At 40.8% G+C, this 13780-nt stretch overlaps 1 protein-coding gene across 9 annotated transcripts in view; it reads left to right on the forward strand.

Annotated features, from left to right (window-relative positions):
* Positions 1-13780, forward strand: part of RASAL2 (RAS protein activator like 2) — a 179952-nt gene that overhangs the window by 126200 nt on the left and 39972 nt on the right. For all 9 annotated transcript variants that reach the window (XM_082053681.1, XM_082053682.1, XM_082053684.1 and 6 more), the window contains one exon: positions 1501-1607. In XM_082053681.1, the coding sequence (XP_081909807.1) occupies positions 1501-1607 (107 nt within the window). The remainder of the gene's footprint in view (positions 1-1500; positions 1608-13780) is intronic.

Consider the following 13780-nt stretch of genomic DNA (forward strand, 5'->3'; position numbering starts at 1 on the left):
ATCTACAGTGAGAGACACTAACACTGCAGGGTCCAGATTTCTTAGCCTCTCGTTCAGTATGCTCCATTTTGTCGTTCTTCAAGCATCCATGGGAGATACGCATGGTAACTCTGGTGAAATCAAAACCCGGTATGCAAAGACATCACAAGTAATGTTATCCCTGAAGAAGGCTTTTCTCATTTTTTTTCTTCGGTTATTTTGAGGAAAATACGGCTCTCGTGGCACCAGCTGGCTGGCTGTCTCTCTAAACCTTTTTTTGCTGCCGTGAATCAGGATATACAGTGAAATTTTCTGTAGCGGAGGGAAGCCGGCAGTTGGGCGTCTGTTAATAGCCTGAAAGTAACTAATGAGGATGTGCAGTCGGAGCGATTGATTGAATAGCTGCAGTCCTCTGTGCTTCTTTTTCACTTGCTCGCTCGCTCCCTGCAAGCGGTGGGAAGGGAGGGGGATCGCAGAGACCCGGCGTTCTCTCCAGCGAAGTAGCACGGATCCCCAGGGCCAGCCGGACAGAAATGGAACTTTAAGCTTCATCTGTCTCTTGAAAGGAAAACGGCAGGAGTCAAAATGTCACTGTCTGGAGTCACGGCTTACTCCTTTTCTTTAAGGTTCAGAAGATAACAATGGACTTTCTGCTAGGAAGTGATTTTTTTTTCCTTCTTTTTTTTCTTCCTTCCCCATGTTGGGGGATGTTTTGTGAAGCTGGATTCCTTTAAGTCTGGCAATTGAGCTGGAGATGGGCAGCAGTTGTGATAAAGGTATCTGTGTGTTTATGTATCTGTATCTAGCTATGTATAAAAATTCATGTATGTATGGTATATGTGTGTTTGTATAGAGATTTTGAATAGTGTGTATACTTTATCTAGTGTTTATACTAGAAAAAGATACAAGTGCATCTTTTATGAATATTTGTGCTTATCAGATCAGCCTGCATGGATTTAAGATGCCAAAGTCATATCTTAGTAAGGTCATATTGCCAGAATGAGGAGAAGTTGACCTATTTTTTTATCTGCAGAGATATAAATGTCGTATTACCCGGGCTGTTACGAGTTTTCTGCTGGTTGCATGGTTTGAGCAAGTAATGTGATCGTATAAGACTGAACTCTGACCTTTGTCAAATTGTGTTCAGCTGTGACTAAAATTGAGCTTCCGTGTGTCTTCATTTTAGTTATCAGTTAGTTACTGCATTGCTTATGAAAAAAAAATAATCTGGATGCTATTTCACAAACAGAATACTAAATGTGTTTCGGTTTTGATCCTTACCAGTGTTTTTTAATTGCCTATTTCCTACAATCAGGTCAGATTCACAACCTTGAATCTATGTCAGTGGAAATGCTGTTGTAATTTAGTAATTAAATAAGATATAGAAAAAAATGTGAGTGTAATTCAGCAGTTTAATAATGCACTTGAAACTTTGCTGAGGCGTCTGTCCTATAGAGCATAAAACCTGACTATTCTCCACCCCCCGGCGCCCATTCACCTTCTTTTTCTTCTCTTCCTTAGAGGTCCCAGCAGAGAGATCTCCTCGCAGACGGAGCATCTCCGGGACCAGCACCTCTGAGAAAACCAACTCCATGGATGCTTCGAATACTTCTCCTTTCAAAGTGCCAGTAAGTGTGCCTTTCCTGCAAAGAAGGAATGTTTCTCATTGAATAGGAGGAGGAGATTAAAATATCCCAGTGTAGAACTAAGCTCTGGAAAAAAAAATACCAAACTACTATTTAGTTAATATTTCCAGTTGACCAAGAGGTATTGCTATCAACTGCCGTGTATGAACAATGAGATTTCTGGTAGATCTGTAACCTAAAGTTGCAAATAGTGAAACATCAGTGTTAATGTGGGCAGCAGCCTATATAAATACTTATGAAGTCGCTGCCAGGGATTGCATTGCATATTCAATTTTGACTAGGAAAAAAGTGATTTTAGGTTGGTGATAGCGTGTTATTTTCCCCTCATACCCATGAAGTGCATGAAAAATTGAAATGGCTTTACAGTTTACTTGGAAGCTGATGAAATTTCCGCAGGTGTGTTAATTGCTCTTTAGCTCTTCAGTTTTTGTCATTAGTTCGGTTTGCTGTGAGTCTGCATGAGACTCGTTCATCTAGAGTCCGGATTTTCTTGCCTATGTCAGTCCTTGGTCAGTGTATTCAAGAGCACAAAGGCCTTTCTATTATTAGACTGAGGGCAAGTGCTTCAAGTGAAAATGAGGTGCTCAGTAATTTTTGAACAATATTTGTTCATGGTTTAAATATCTAACTTGAATAGTGCAAATATTTTCATACCCCTCTTTATTTTTGGCAAGTAATCTGCCTACTTTAAAACCTGAGGAAAAACAGGAGAATTATCTGGTGAACACTGGGGTTTTGTGTATTCTCTATGGAGTCGAGTACTGTTTCTGTACCTTAGTGTATATGTTCTTGCTTTGCTTTAGATAGTACTCATCCCTTTTAAGCACACTTTCTAGCTCACTTTAAATCCCTGTGTGTGTGAAACTTGGGTTTTGATTAAAACCTACATTGTGTTGTTTTAAAAGTGAAAAAATAGCCAAAGATTTAATGAGAGCTACTTAAATTATAAAAGGATTAAGGTAGGTCAGAGTGTATAGAATATATGGTATTTAAAGCAAACTCATGATTTATTGCAATTGAGAAACAGCTGAAGGAAGCAGGGAATATACTGGCTATCCATACTTGGTCCCTTTTTGGAATCATAGAATAATATAGATTGGAAGGGACCTCCAGAAGTCTCTGATCTGTCCCCCTCATCAAACCTGGACCAACTTATACCAGGTTGCTCAGGGCGTTCTCCAGACAGGTGATGAAAACCTCCAAGGATGCAGATTGCACAGCTTTGCTGGACAACCTGTTCTGATGTTCAGCTATCCTCGTTGTGAAGAATATTTGTTTTGTAGAGGCTTTCTTGTCAGAACAAAATTTGAACTTCTAATATTGATTGAAAGACCATGAATCACATTTTCATCTAGTTCAAAATACATCAGAAGTAGCAGTTAAAGCAGAATATATTGCTTAGTCTTGAGAAGCGAAAGCTCAGAGGAAGATCTTAGCAATGTGTGTAAATACCTGATAGAAGGGAATAAAGACAACAGAGCCAGGCTCTTTGGACAAGAGGCAGTGAGCACAAACTGAAATACAAGAAATTCCGTTTCAACATAAGAAACCCCTTTTTTTCACTGTGAAGGGTGATCAAGCACTGGAACAGGTTGCCTGGAGAGGTTGCAGAGTCTCCATCCTTGGAGATATATTCCAAACCAGCCTGGACACATGGTCTTGCTCTAGTCTACCCTGTTTTGAGCCAGGGGGTGGACCAGACCCTCTCCAGAGGTGCCTTTGCTGATTCCATTAACTAAATCATTTCAATGATCTGTTTTGTGGGTGGTATTTAGGGGAGAAAAGGGGTCTTGGTCTAGTTGCGTGTAAAGTTTTCACAAGAATGTTCTGTTACGTCAAGTTCTGAGATTTTTATGCTGAGCACATGGTCCACACAGTTCCAGGAGGACTTCTGAACTCTGAGAACCTTCAAAAGTCCTACCTATTCTCATCTTCATTTATAAGAAATTCTCTGTATTCTTTGTCTTCATCTATAAGTAATTGCTCTAGCCTCTAGATGTGTACTTGCAATGCCATAGTCTTTGTCTAACAACTGCAAGCTACATATCAGAAGTGTTTGATTACTGTCTGTATTTTTTTATATGTCTCCATTTTCCTTTGTTCCTAACTTTCGTACATTTTTATAATATTGATCCTATCTTTTAAGTAATGGTTTAATGTTTCTCTAATTCTTCTCTAATAGTTCTCTGATACCTCTTAGCTCCTGTGGCCTTTCAAAACAAGAACCTTGCTGAATGTTTCTTGTTTCCCCAGCAGTGTATTGGGCTTTCAGGACTCTGGCAAAAAGCTCAAGAAACAGTGCATGGCTGCATTTCTTGGGCATAAACCGGGGAAAAGAGAATGTATTTGTGCGGTGTGTAGCTGCTTTTTCTGCCTGGCCACCTGTATACCCAGGAGCATAATGCACCCTCCTGTCTTTCTCATAGTGACAAGGCTTCTGGCTTGGCAGATTTGGCTCTGAATAGCCCATTTAGATGCTGTTATTCCTTAGCAGGTTGTGGTGCAGGTGGGGGCTGAGATCACCCTGGTTTAAAACATGCCAGCTTCTGATCTGTTTAAAAGATCAAACTGCAGTCAGAATTCAGATTGCTTAAGAATACAGATTGCTTAAGAATACAGATGCACTCAGCCAAAACTACTGAAATAAAATACCCCGCTAACTTCGTGGATTGGCACACATCTAATAGGTGGATGATAAGATGGGGAGGAATCGTGTTTCTTCCTTTGATTTATATTAAGAATTTCTCAGGTGAGATGGCTCGGGCGCCTTGTGAAAGTCTCAGATCAGCGATCCGAGAAGAGCTTCAAGTGAAGGATGTAAGGGGGGCTTTAAATTTGTGTATGTGAGAGGTCATCTTTATTTGACAGGGATCTATTGTACATATAAAGGAAATGAATAATAACAGAACTTACATATATTGTTTTTCCAAACATTGACACCCACAGTGCAGGTCGGAGCGCTATGGGCAGCTGCAGTGTGGTGCTGTCTCAGTTATTCTTTGCGTGAACCTGACTCTGTGCCATCCCTCTTCTACTGGCTGCTTGGATTTCTAACAGAAAGCAGCTTAAGGCAGGGGACAGCTTAACCTTCTTCCAGGCTGATGGAAAATTATGCTGAGACTTTCATAATAAGTTGCTTTTACAGCTTTTTAAGTTTGCCTCTCAGAAAAGCTATTTAAAAGCTGTCTTCTCAATAGGACAGTGGCTTCCAGCATGTTCTGTGTGGGTTTTTTTTTCCTTTGAAACACCAGGCAGTGGTACTCACTCAGAACAAGGCATCTGTTTTTTAATACTGCTAATTGGCATTTGTTTAGCATCTGGAATTTTGATTCATAGCAGCATAATGGCCTTTAAGTGAACATTTCCTTGACGAGACATTTTTCAAGCAGTCTCAGTGGCAGCGGTCAATGAAGGATTCATTTTAAGGAGCTGATGTGTAAAGTTCAGGAAATTTGCCTTCTTGTCTCCTGCATGTGCACTGGAGGAAAAGACGTATGTTTAAATTTACTGTTGTGTGAAAAGTAGAATTTCAGTAGGTACAAACATACTCTAGGACTAAGCACTATGTGGACCAGCATGTGCATTGTGTTTGTTATTGTTCTCACCCACCGAGGGGAATAAAGTGGATTCTGCTCACGCTGACATTGCCCAGCACAAGTCATACACACAGAGATAAGAGCTCTTGGTGCTTGTCCTTTCTTCCCTGTTTCCCCAAATATTGTTGTCTGAACTTAAAACATTAGTCTCCATCCAGGTTCAGTTGTGTTAATTGCCATTTGAGAATTTCCAAGCCTATCTGGGATGAATATTGAAAGAGAGCAGAAGGGCATGAAAGGCAGGAAAATTGAGTTGAGGAAGTATGTGTGTCTTCTCACATATAGAGAGATGTGTGCTGTTTATAGATACGCATATATAGGAAAAGTCATATTTTTAATAATGAGTATTATTTGACTGAGCAAATAGGAAGGCAGACGGAACTGGCTAGAAGCAGGCATGGTGACGCAGAGGTGGGCGAGAAATCAGCTTTTCCCTTCCCACACACACTATGTCCTGGCAAAGTGTCCCAGTCTCAGCGCATCCCGTTCCTACTGTTCCACCGCTGAGCCCCGGCAGCACTGCGGCAACGGGCCGTGTTCTCCCATCGCTCTGTCATTGCAATTGAGGGACCAGGCTAAATACAACATTATAAAGATCTTCAAACCTGCACTGGCAGGGTAGAGAGGAATTGCTAAGCCGCTCCTCAGACTCGCATTGCACTCTACAATTTGTGCTCCTTTGGGTTAGGGTTGTTAGCGAGTTGTTATTACAAATAATACCTGATTCATCCATGTCTGCTGGCTATTAGAAAAAAAAAAAAAAAAGACACAAAAGGGCAAAGAAACAAGTGCAAATGAGATGGGAAAGCCAGAACACAATCTTTGAAGTAAAGAAAATTCTTTTTATAGGAGCACTGTGTGAATATATTGCCTGCCTCAGTTTGTTTCTAGTTGAGAGTATAGTGGATCTATAGAAATACTGTCTGCCTCTTTGCTCTTCAAGAGTACTGCTAAATGGAACAGAAGACAATGCAGCCAGCCTAAGTGAAGGTCAAAGCTTGATGAGATCTCGCGGCTGCCCAGCCTCATCTTTTATGCAGTCAGCAAGATTGTGGCTTCTCCAGAGCGCAGCTCCGCTCCCGTCATGCTGCCAGGGTAGGACAAGTCTGAGCATTTCTGGCCACGTGACCCGATGGCATACAAGTACATATTTTTAATTCTGCCTCAGCGCTAATGCAGAGGTGGAATTGTTGATTTACGGTAGCATGAGGCATCACAGCATCCTTTATGAAAAACTGGCTGTGCTCAAATCTGTCCTGGAAGATTAACATTTTTCCTTCCGCTTTCCCTTCTTTTCTTACTGTAACACATTTGTTTGAGTCTCCTTTGTCTGTGATGCGATGGCTCAGGTACGCTGGCTATTATTCTGCAGATTTTGTGTTGGGAGGCATAAATGGGTGATTGACCACGTCTAGCATGCTCACCAAATTCTCATCCATATCTTTATTCTGGGATAATACTGTCCATAGGCTCTATAAGCTTCACAAGATTTTTCTGCCAAGCAGGTTTGTTCATTAAATCTAACATAAGAGATGGGTATAACCCGTCTGTGAACCTCAACAGCAGGAACAGTTTTCTCATGTTTGGTGTAAACTTGACCTTATCTAATTCCCCTGTAACTAATGTAGGGTAACTATGAATGTATATAGCTTTAAACACTGGTCACATTCCAGCTGTCCTTGGTTTAATAGCATTTAAATGCGTACCAACTTGTTCTATTCTTCACCTCCAAATCACAGCTCACTCAAGTTATGCAGAGTTTAATTAATGCATCCTCTGCAAATCAGTCCTTCTGGCCCTTTTATCACTTTCCTTGCTCTTATGTTTTTAATTCCTTTCAATTGATTCTCCAAGTTCTGGTACTAAAGTTCACAGGAATGTGCGTTATCAGTTTCTAATTGCTCACAACCCTTTGTGTTATTTCTCTGTCCTCCCTGGCCCTCGCTTTAACCTCCTAATTTAATATAGCTCAGTGTAATTAATGTGCTGTTTAACTTTTCTTCCAGATCATTAACAAAGATGTTAAACAGAGGCAGTCAGGCCACTATCCCCACCACATCCCATTGGACCCGTTCTTCTACCTTGATACCTTATCACTTGTCGTAATTACTCTTTTTAGGTATTCCTGCAGCCAGTTCTCAGGTTTCTGTTACCAGCTTTGACAAAGTTCATTTCCATTAATTTTTCTAATTAGTATATATGTTGCATTATCAAAAGGTATTCTGAAGCGTTGGGCTGCTTTCTGGCTGTATGCCAGGCAACTGAAGAGCCGGGGTCAGGAAAGTTATTTCCTGACCTGAGAGAAAAACAAAAACGCAGCTGCCTGAATCGTGGTGAGGGAGCTCAAAGCTGTCACTTGGCCACATACTTCAGCTGCAGCCGATTTGTTGACAAACTGTTGCTCGATTAAACACTCTGATAGACTCAAATGACCTTTTTGTTATAATATTTATTGTTTATCACCCTTGTTTTGTTACTCTCTAGACAGACTTCTGACCTTTAGTCCTTAATTCCTGGAGACGGGCTTTTAAGGGTGCACTTGTCTCCTGCCAGTGCCTGATGCCGACAGCTCCCGTGCAGGCGGCCAAGCTCTGCTCCCACTCACGTCCATGCTAGACACCTTGCTGAACTGGGATCTGAAGAGCTGATGTAGCTCTACCCAGTTATCTGGTACCTCTTGTCTTCATGAATTTTTAAGTATAATTCCCAGTGGCTTGGAAATATCATTCCTTTAGTCCTTTTGACTGTATATCACATGGAGTACATGCAATTCTGTGATCCATTTTATTCATAGATGTATTATCAGTATGTTCCTGTTGGGGTATTCCCTCTGTTTCCTTGGTTTTCTTATTACTGTTCTTCAACTTGTTCATCCTTTTCTGCATCCCTCCTGTGGCAGTAAACAATTTTTCATTGGAAAGTTGAAATTGTTATCTGGCCAAATCTGCAGTCCTGTCCCATCAGGGGAAAAATATCTTCCTGATCCTTGCTGTTGATCAGCTTGTGTCCTGAAGCATGATAATTGCTCACTCTTGTTATTTTTAAACCTGACTAATGCAGCTACATATGTTATTCTTCCTTATATAAACACATAATCCTTTTTTAATCTTCCTGAAAAAAATTCTCTGTATAATATCTTGTGGTAGAGAATTCTACAGGCTGATTTATAGATAGCATTAGAAAAGGTCTCCTGACAATCAGTTAAATGTTCTGCCTCTCATGTTAAATTGCCCCCCGGTTTTCTTATGTAACAGGGCACATGAGGAGCTTAGTTAACTTCCATTCTATTTGTTTTATACATCTATAATCCCTTTTTGCCTTTGTTTCTAAAATAAAAAGTCGGTCTTTAAAACATATCATTTGTAAATCCCCTTCTTGTCTGCCTTTAATCAGTTTATACTTCTGGAGTTTAGTTTTGTTCCAGTTTTCTTGCTGAGATGGGAAGATCAGAGGAGGGTGGTGCATTAGTGTGAAAGCTAAGGCAGATTTACATAATACCACTTTACTTTTATTGTGCTTTATCCTTTGTTTATACATTCAAGCGTGTTTTTTATTGTTCTCTGCCTATGCACAAACCACCTCTTCAGTGACATAGTTGCAGGCTTCTTGGATGAGTTGATGGTGGAATTTGACTGTTGTAAGTCACTGTCTTTGTTCTTTATATTACCACTGAGGTGTACGTATAGTTGTTTTCATCTGCTTTTCTACTGTGGGAGCGGCTGAGCACCTTTTCAAAGGTAGTCATTGCTGATATTTTAATAATGAGTGTTGCTTGCTCACAAGCGAACTTCTCCACCTCCTTGCTAGTTACATTGGCATTTTGTTGTTCTACAGGGGATAGATAGTAAACATCACCATGTTTGCTCCTGACTGCTGGAATATCCTGGCAGTTTTATCGTTCCATTTCTCGACCTGGCTATCTTTCCTGCTTCTTTGCTTCCCATAGCTTTACAATGTTATTGGCACAGGAGAACATTTTTTTAAGAAATAAAATGCTTCATGTACTAAACAACGTGCAATAGCTGGGAGGCAGCTCTGCTGTCGACCATAGTCACTTGAGTGTTATCTTTGTACCCATCCAGTCCTTCCCCTCAAAGCGAACAAGTCTCATCGCTCTGTAAATGAAGCTACCCACCTGCTGTTATTAATAATGCATTAGTGCTCCTCGTTGAGAATTACAAATGTCCAAGATGCATTGCAAGCCTCCAAAAGGCAATGTGTTTGTCCCCAGAAATACCTGACGTGGGTAATGGTGCTGCAAACCACAGCACTGTATATAAGATGAACCGTTATCAACGCCCATTTTACCCTGGTTTTTGTGCTTTGAAACTTCCACTGCTACAGTTGCATTTTATATATAATTTGTGTTAGAGCTTATATCTAGTTCTGTTAGTTCATGGGTGAATTAACCTTTCACTTTCAAAACAACAAAGACAATCCTTATTTATTATGCATGGGCTGTTCTCTCCAAAGTGAAGAATCCATGCGTCTCTAGGGAGCAATAGTCAAAGAGCTGAGTAGTTCATACTTGGGCTGTCGTTGAATTTGGTGGGCAGTTCATGTGCTGTTCTGCTGAGAGGAAGGACGGACAGACAGTTGGCATGTTTGGTGCAGAGTGAGCATCTCCTAAAGCCAAAGCTGCCCTGAACAACAACCATCTCAGAGTCTAAAGTACTTGGGGGTCAGAGTTTCTATACCTTCCCTGTGCGGATGGGGAGGTATGTTGTAATACAAAAGCCTGCTGAATGTATCGCTTCTCCGGTGGCAATTTCTTCTTGGCAGAGTGAGAGAGATGAGTTGCTTAACTTCCCAATGAGATGAATAGAATTCTCAGTGGGATTGAATTATTTTTAGATGTTGTATCACTGGGATTTCTTACCCAAGTGTTTGATGCTTTTGGCTGAGATGATGAACCTGCTCTGAACCTATTTCACATGCCTGAGTGCGTACTCGTACTCTTGTCTGCAGCCATCTCGCTGTTCCATCCCTGTTCCCCTGAACCTGTGGTTCTGAGGGGAATTTGTACTGAGCTTTGTCTCATTAGGTGTGAACCATCAAATCTGTCTCTTAAGAGAGTAAGGCACAATTCTTCTATAGTTATGCACTCACTGGGCTCCTCTTAAAACACTCTGTTTACATGCTACAGATATTTTAAAATTGCATCCTAGCTAATTTATCCTACAAAATATTTTGTGCTATTTTTATTAAAAACATAGTCTCATAATTTCTGCTAGTTTGGGTAATAAATGTAGATCTTGTTGTCTTAAGATGTGTGGTAAATTCACACTGTTTAAAAAAAGTTCCATGGTGATTCTTAAAGCTCAAACACTTCATTACATTTAGGTATGACAACGAAACAGCAGTGTATTTTGTGTTGAAATAAGTATTTAAGAGAAATACCTATACAATAAGAAAAGTAAGGGATTTTTTGTCTTTTTAATGGTACAAGCTACAGTTATTAGCATTGGCAGGGTTTTCTCTATAGGAGGAAAAGGAAGAAACACATTTTCAGTTAAGATGGTATTGTTGCAGATCAAAGCTTGTTTTCCATCACTGCGTCTTTTTTATATCAGCATTCAGTATTTAAAAGCATTTCATTTGGCAAATGGAAGTTGAAAAGCTCTGCTCAGTTCTGGCACGTGTGAATTTTTCATGCTGCTCCCCGGTTGTCCATCTGTAAGCACTGGCCCTGCATGAACTTGCCGGCAAGGTGCAGAGAGCAAATACCGCAAATGTTTTCACATCTTTTGAGGATGACCAAGAGGTAATTTTTATCCTTAAGTATGTTCTTACCATTTTTTTCTTCTGTATACTCAACTCCTGTATAGCCTTGTTCAACCTCAGGTAGCATATTTATTTCACTAGGGAATAGATTATCTTCAATTAAACTGTGAGCATGTTTCACTACTACTAAAGCAATGCCAATTAAAAATTGTGCATGCACACAAAAATGAATATTCACAGTCCCCTATCTGAGTGGGATTTGGAATGATTCTATATAAATACTGCTGGACCTCTGCTGAATTGGGTCAGCTTTGTCTTCTTTGCCCTTAAGCAGAAAAAAACATGTTACTTTGTGTTTGCAATTTGAGTAGCCTGAGAGGGACTGGAAGGAAGCCAGGGTCCACCAGCTCTGAATCCCTCTAGCTGGGTTTGTTACCTTTTATGCTGAGAGGTCAGAATAAATGAAAGTGCCTTTGGAAGTGCTATACATCCTCTGCTTGAATTCCAGCAACGGCCCCAAGAGAAGCCCAAGAGCATCTATTGATTACAGGGGTTTTTCAAAGGCACTTTTTCAATACCAGGACTAAGATAATTGCAGGAACATGGGTAGAGTTTGTGTCACACGCGGCTAAAAACACTTCTTCCTTTTAGACAGTACCTTTTCCCTCAGCATGCTATGTAGATTTGTGGGAGGGTTTTGGTTTTGTTTTGTTTTATTGTTTTTCCAGTATCTAGATATCAGGCCTTTTATTTTCCGCTTTGTTTTCTATTTCAGGAGAATATAGCAGCTTTTACCCCTGAGGAGCCTGCTGGCTGGCAAGCCTCAGGAACTGAAGGGCAGCCTTAAATGCAGCATTCCTTTCAGATGCAGAAAACAGATTCCCTGTGTCTTTGTCCCCTGCAGCACCATCCCACAGGGCATCCCAGTTTCTCAGTGCTGCCCGTGGACAGGCACGTGTCAGCTCTGGTGTGTGCCAGCAGATTGTTTCCTGCACAAGCGTGTGGGAGAAGACAATCTGCTTGTGCTGGGAAGATCCTACAGCCAGCACCAGGTGTGGATAGGCTTCCAGTAACATATCACCATCCACATCTCGGTGGAAGAGACAGGCCATCATCCTGCTGTTTTTGCTGGAGGTGTCATGGGTGTGGGCCTGAAGAACTGTGGGTTTAGTGGGATTTTTTTTAAATTTTGTATTTTTTTATGCTTGAGAACTGAGCAGGACTGACCGGTTCATTCATTGAAAGCAGCAGAGTGAGAACAAGTGCGAGGACAGAGAGAACCCACCTACCAGTGTGTATGGAGAGGGAATGGTGCGTTTTCAAGGAGTGAATTGTGTGGAAGACAGACAAACTGACTGTAAAGAGACCATGAATAGCAGAATGAGGGAGAGTTGAAGTGTGTGCTCGTTTAAAGGGAAGAGGATATGCTTTGTTTCAAAATGAGCACTGAAATTGTGGGAAGATTAGGGGCAAATATAAAACTGTAAAATTTGTTTTAGAAATGCTTGCAGTGTTTGTCTTGAACCCGAACCTGTCCAAATGCAGACTTCAGTGTTTGGAAGCAACTACTTTTCCAACAGTTAACCTGGCATTCACTGATCAGAAGACGTGATAGCCCCTTCCCTTGAAAACTGTGGAACTATAGTGCAGCCCAGGTTGGAAGAGACCTCAAAAGATCACCTGGTCCAACCTTCTGTGGGAAAGGGAGCCGAGATGGAATTATGTAGCACCCTATCTAGTCGTAGCTAAACCTCATTTTGTTCCTGAAGAAGTGAATAAGATGTGAGATTTTTCAAAGAGGTTACAGATAAAGTAATTTTTGTTGTGATAGCCTGGTTCTTATGACTCTGAGAGGTGAACAAGTCACACACTTCAGCTTGGCTGAGTCACCTGGAGCCAATAAAACATTCTTGCTTTGTCGGTATTCTTTGTAGGAGAGAACAGGAGACCTTGTTTGTCTTCAATTTGCTGATTCCTGGCTTACAGGAGGCAGCTGTGGGCAACATCTGTCACCTGTCCCAATCGCAGCTTGTGGAGTCTTGCCTTGAGAATGTGTTCAAAATTAGCTTACTCGACTTCTATCCTAGCAAAACGAGGATGACGGGAGAGCAGGCTGACTGTCACTGTCCCTAGACCTTTACTAACGTAAGGCTGTAAATCTGCTGGTTCAATCCACACCAAAAGAACATTCACATTGAGCAAATTCTGCCAACCTATAACCAGTCTATAATAATCTTAATAAATGTGCTTTCATTTTCATGTATTGGGTAAATCTCCCAACAGGGTACAGGGGCTCTGTGCAGGAGCAGAACAGATTCAGCCAGTAAAATGCTGCTTAATCCTATTGGAGTAAGAACCTCTATATTTGCTTTGATCGTACCAAAGAATGTATGTGCTTGTATGTCTGTAAGCTCTGGAAATGACACAATATGATTTATTTAAAATGCATATTATGTTCAAAGTAATTTAAAGGTCTATAGGAGAACTGATCCCCAGAGGCTTCCTCCTACTAACATGGCTTTGGGCTGCGATTGTTTAGTGAACAATTATAATTCAGAAAACAGATTACTTGAAGATTTAGTATTTCTAGATCATAGGGAGATTTTTGAGTTGGGCTTTGCTTCAAAGCAATACCAGAACTGGTACCTGAAGTCACTAGTGTGAGAAATCTTTTGAAATTTTCAATTCTGGCTCGCGAGACTATTGAAATTACAGATTATCCTAATACTTACCTGCTATATCTCAGTTTTAAAAGGAAAACCTGAGTGCAACTGTGAGTGCAATAGAAACTCATAATAAAAGACATCTTGTACTGTTAAACCAACCAGGAATTAA

This window comes from Streptopelia decaocto (genome assembly GCF_964273445.1).
Source record: "Streptopelia decaocto genome assembly, chromosome: 5".
NCBI lineage: Eukaryota > Metazoa > Chordata > Aves > Columbiformes > Columbidae > Streptopelia > Streptopelia decaocto.